Source organism: Triticum dicoccoides, chromosome 1A (genome assembly GCF_002162155.2).
Source record: "Triticum dicoccoides isolate Atlit2015 ecotype Zavitan chromosome 1A, WEW_v2.0, whole genome shotgun sequence".
In the NCBI taxonomy this organism is placed as follows: Eukaryota; Viridiplantae; Streptophyta; class Magnoliopsida; order Poales; family Poaceae; genus Triticum; species Triticum dicoccoides.
In genome coordinates this window covers 536,723,375-536,728,883 of record NC_041380.1, presented here as the reverse complement: position 1 = coordinate 536,728,883, position 5,509 = coordinate 536,723,375, and the positions used below count along the sequence as shown (strand labels likewise).

General features: G+C 55.6%; 1 protein-coding gene across 1 annotated transcript; it reads right to left on the bottom strand.

Annotated features, from left to right (window-relative positions):
• Positions 1 to 1,254: 1,254 nt before the first annotated feature.
• On the bottom strand, positions 1,255 to 4,603 carry LOC119286782 (calcium-transporting ATPase 7, plasma membrane-type-like). The gene has a single exon (XM_037566232.1). The coding sequence runs from the start codon at positions 4,374 to 4,376 to the stop codon at positions 1,308 to 1,310; it is 3,069 nt and encodes a 1,022-aa protein (XP_037422129.1). The 5' UTR covers positions 4,377 to 4,603; the 3' UTR covers positions 1,255 to 1,307.
• Positions 4,604 to 5,509: the final 906 nt, after the last annotated feature.

Genomic DNA, 5,509 nt, shown 5'->3' with positions numbered 1-5,509 from the left:
GGGGGGGGGGCAATTTCTGGACCGTGTGAAAAAAAAATAGAAACAAAGCCTATTTTGAAAACACATTCCCTTATGACCCTATCGTGGAAATATTCAAAATGTGTTATAACTTGAATGATGAAGGCATATTGTAGGAAAGCCGAGCACAGGAAAACTTTAAGGCCTCCTTTGGTTTAGAGGAATTTCATAGGAATTCTAGAGGATAGGATTCTTATAGGATTTTTTCCTTTAGAGCCCTTTGGTTCATAGGAATGGATTCCTATTCCTACATAGGATTGGTTCCTATCCTCCACATTTCATAGGAAAATAAAAAAGAACCTAGACTCAATGGAAAAATTCCTTTGGTGTCAACCAAATAACATCTTGTTTCCTATTTCTACTCATAGGATTTGAGATACATGTTATCTCATTTCCTACAAGATTCCTATTCCTATGATAATCCTATCCTATGAACCAAAAGAGGCCTAAGGCGTTGAGAAGATTAAGGAGGTGATGCGTGAGGCGTATGCAAGACGCCATGGATGGAATCCGATGATGCTCAGGATTGTGATGTGACCTTCGATGCGGTGATAGTTGTTCGCCCTCCTCTCATCTGTCAACGGCTTCTGAAAGAAGACGCATTTAAATTATTTACCAAACCTAGAATTAAAATACCACTGGACTCATTCTGACCAACTTGCTGGGTAATGACAAGATGGATGCTTCCAGGGAAGATAGGAGGGAACTGATGCGCTGCAACATTGTCAAAAGTTTGATTATGGAATAATGGAAAATGTAAGCATATTCAGAGGTACAAGCAAAGGCAAAACCCAACCAGATCTTAAAAGTATTAATCTGGAAGAGATATGCAAAAAGTTATATCATGCTTAGTTCCAGAGCTATACACACCTAAAAAGGACCAAGATGTGTTGATTGAACATCTAGAACGGACACTATCTTATGACTGACAGCCGAATTGTGTGATCATATTAGGTGTAGTCATGCTGACATTCAGCTTGTTCCCTCGGTCAACACGGTAGCCAGCTTGCCACGTTCCGGCGCGAAATCGCGCCTTAATTTATGTTGTTTGAATGGAGGATTTTAGAAACACCGATGAACAAAAGAAATATACTTGCATTATACTGTATATAAGATTCGACAAATAACGAGTAACAATGTACAGTATAAAAGAATTGCCTAAGCTATGTGAAATATGAAAACTTCAGTTCGACAAATAGTTACTGTAATACTAAACAAATGATGAAAGAATCACCTAAAGCTAAGTGAATTCTGAAATAGTATGAACACTGCGGTATGAAATGCACGAATCATGAGGATTTCCGGCGCGTGAGGATGTCATGGAGAGTCCGGTCGGGCACGGGGATGAACTTGACGGCCCAGCCGATGGGCCACGACACGGCGGCGATGGCGAGGCAGACGCCCCACTGCCCCAGCCCCAGCCTCTTGGTTCCGGCGAACCTGGTGAGCACCTCCACCATGACCACCTGCAGCACGAGCGTGACGGCGATGATGACGAGGAACATCCTGTTCTTGAGCACCCCGGCGAACACGTTCTTCTTCTCGATCTCCCGCGCGTTGAACTCGTTGAACACCTGGCACAGCACGAAGGCGTTGAAGATCATGGTGCCGTTACCCTTCTCGTCGGTGCCGAAGACGTCCCGCCCCCGGTACTGGAGCGCCAGCAGCACGGCGATCTGGAACGCCGCCTGCGCGGCGAGGTTGCGCCACATGGCGTTGCTGATGAGCGGCGCCGTGCGGCCGATGGGCGGCCGGTCCATGAGCGCCTTGGTGGGCGTGTCCGTGGCGAGCGCCAGGGCTCCCATGGTGTCCATGATCAGGTTCACCCACAGGAGCTGCACGGTGGTGAGCGGCATCTTGCCCGTGGTGATCGCGGACACGAAGTTGATGACGAGCGCCGCCACGTTGACGGTGAGCTGGAACTGGATGAACTTCTGGATGTTGTTGTAGACGCAGCGCCCCCACCGCGTGGCCGTCACCACCGTGTCGAAGTTGTCGTTGAGGATGATGATGTCGGAGCTCTCCTTGGCCACCTCCGTGCCCTGCACGCCCATGGATAGCCCCACGTCCGCCTCCTTGAGCGCCGGCGCGTCGTTCGTGCCGTCGCCGGTCACGGCCACCACGTGCCCCTTCTGCTTCAGCCGCTGCACCAGCGCCAGCTTGTCCAGCGGCAGGGACCGCGCCATGACGCGGATCCGGTCCACGATCTCCAGCTGCTGCTCCGGCGACATGGCGCGGAACTCGTGCCCCTCGATGACGATGCCGCTGGGGTCGTTGCTGGATATGATGCCGCACTCCTTGGCGATCGCGCGGGCCGTGAGGATGTTGTCGCCGGTGACCATCTTGACGGCGACGCCCGCCTTCGTGCAAGCTTCAATGGCCGCCTTGACCTCTGGTCGGCACGGGTCCTTCAACCCGACGAAGCCCAGCAGTGTGAGACCGTCGTCGTCGATCTTCGATTGCTCAGTAGTGCTGTCGACTTGCTTGTAGGCGAAGGCGATGCACCGGAGGCTGCCGACTGCCATGTCGTTGATCACCTTCTCAAGGTTCCTCCTCTGCTCCGCTCCGAGCTCACGCGCCGCTCCGTCCGTGTCCATGTACATCGAGCAGTTCGCCAGCACCATCTCCGCGGCACCTTTCCAGTGCGCGACCACCGCGCCGGTAGCGTTGTCCTTGATCATCACACCGCTGCGCTTCTTGTCCGAGTTGAATGCCTCAACGTGCAGCACCTTGCAGCTCCTCTTCAGCGCGTCGGCGTCCATGCCGAGGTCCGCTACGGCCCACGACAGCAGCGCCTTCTCCGTCGGGCTGCCTGTAATCTCCGGCGGCGACACGTTGTCCGGCTTGTAAACGCTTCCTGTTGTGTTGAGCCCAGCTCCCTGGCAGAGCAAGCTGACGACACTCCCGGCGATCGCCGTGGCACCTCTGGGCTGGTCAGTGCCGACCCAAAACTCGGTCACCTTCATCTGGTTGAGCGTCAGCGTTCCGGTCTTATCGGTGCAGATGGCTGTGACGGACCCCATTGTCTCGCACGCCGACAGGCGGCGCACCAGCGCGTTCTCCTTCACCATCCTCTTCATGGAGAAGGCGAGCGTGAGCGTCACGGCGAGCGGGAGGCCCTCGGGGATGGCGACGACGATGATGGTGACGGCCTGCTGGAAGATGACGACGAGGGAGCTGAAGACGGCGTCGAAGGTGACGTGGCCCTTGTTGAACAGCGGCTTCCCCTGGTCGTCCTTGGTGCTACCGGTGAAGTGGCGCGCGGTGAGCACGGTGAACACGAGCACCGCCACGGCGACGCCGATCTTGCCAATGCTTGAGGTGAGGCGCTCGAGGCGCTCCTGGAGCGGCGTTGGCTCGGCCGTCTCCTTGGTTATGCTGCTCATCATCTCGCCCCACAAGGTGTCGGTGCCGACGGCGGTGACGAGCATCCGGCCGTAGCCGTCGACGATCTTCACGCCGCCGGTGAGGAAGGGGTTCTTCTCGGCATCGATCTCAATCGGGTGGGGCTCACCTGTCATGCTCGACTCGTCCACCTGCAGGCCGTGACCCTCCAGGAACACCCCGTCTGCCGGCACCGAGTCGCCGATCTTGAGTATCACCACGTCGCCGACGAGGATATCGAATATGGAGACCTCCTGCCTCCGGCCGGCGCGGACGACGGTGACGGCGATATTGTCGGACTCACTGGCCAGCTTGTCGAACCGCTTGGCCTGGCTGTGGTTGCTGACGGCGGAGACGGCAGCAACGAGGAACACCGCAAGAAAGATACTTACACCGTCGTACCAGCCGTCCTTGAGGCCGTGCTCCTTGATGCCGAAGCCGAGGGAAACGACGGCGCAGACGAGGAGCACGATGAGGAAGACGTCCTTGAGCGCGTCCCAGATGTGGCTGAAGAAGCTCTTGGGCTTTGGCTTGGGGTACGTGTTCCCGCCGAACGACTCCCTGCGGCGCCGCACGTCGTCGCCGTCGCCGCGGATGCCGCGCTCTGTGTCGGACGCCAACGCGGCGGCAATGGCAGCACTGCCCCCGAGGCGGCGGAAACAGTCTTCGCGCTTCTCCTTGACCAGGCCCTTGAAAAGCTCGTCATCAGCGGCGACAGAGAATGCTGCGGCGTTGGTGGCATTGCCGGACGAGTCGGAGTCACTGCCGTCGTGGTGGATCTTGATGGCGACGTAGGAGGCGGTGCTCCGTGGCAGGAGGACGCCCGCGGACAGAATGCCGAGCCGCGCCAGCCTGTGGCACGTCCGGATGACGTTGAGGGCCTTGCGCCATTGCCTCCCCGGCTGCCACGAGGAGGACGTGGAGGGCGACGTTGACCGGTGCCCGGCGGCGATCAGGATGTCGGCGCACTCCATCCGTTGTGCAGCGGCAGCGCGCGATCAGGATGAGAAAACAAGAGGGATGGACGGATAGATGGACGCGGCGGCGGGGTGGCGATCGATCAGTCAAGAACTCGTATAGGAGGAGGAGTCGATCACGATGGATGGACGGATGTAGGTGGAAGGGTGAATAGCTAGGTGCTTGAATTGCTGGGCTTGATTGATGCAGATGAATCCTCAATCCTGTACGTATATATGAGGCAGAACTTGGGGATGGAAGCTTCATGGAAATGAAGCTGGGATAGCAACGAAGCCGCTGCATTGCCTTGGACGGGGAGTGATCGACTCCTTAGTGGAACCGTAATAGGACAAGAAGAGAAAGAGAAAACCGTATGAGGCACGGATGTCGACGATGTAGGTACGTGCAAAAAAGAGCGAGAGAAACTAGTAGTGCATCACTGGGTATATGCATGTGTGAGTGTAGAAGTACGTATACCTCTTGTATGGTAGTATATTTCCAAACAAAATTCCGTGTACATGCATGTGTAAATGTAGTAGTACGTACACTACGACTAGAGAAAAGCCTACTAGGGCGCTATAGCTAACTGGTAGTCGCGCGGTGCCATCCGCGCTACTACTAGTTATCTGTAGCGTGGGTCTAGACCCTCGCTGCTACTAACTAATTAGAAATTAAAAAAAAATTCCAGCCATGGCTGCTACTATTGGGCGTCATCATCCTCTCCGGCCATGGCTAATGCTGATTCTGAAGGGGATGAAGTCGTCTATGGTGATGGTGCTTCCCCATTCAACTCTTCCCCGCACCTCTCTTTTGCTGTTTCTACAAAAAAGAGAAAAGGATTAGAAAAGGAAGAGAGAGATGGAGAGGAGTAGGAGCAACAACTCACCGGTGGCTGCCGAAGTTGGAGCCGATGCCCGTTGATCTGCTACTGCTTTTCCTGGGACCTCATGTCCTCACGAGGCTCTGTCCCGATAAGGAAGTGTAAGTGGTTGCGTTCATGGCAGATCTGGCCATCGCCATGGACGGCGCTTTGCTGGATCTCCCTCTCCTTCTAGCAATGGAGAAGGAGGAGGAAGGAAGGGTGGGGGAGGGGGCTGTGGTGGGAGCAGAGGTCGCTGAATTTGGGGAAGACGTCGAGGTGCGAGGCAGG

Bases quoted from the DNA above. Each gene is read 5' to 3' on its own strand.
- LOC119286782 (XM_037566232.1), bottom strand. From the start codon at position 4,376: ATGGAGTGCGCCGACATCCTGATCGCCGCCGGGCACCGGTCAACGTCG.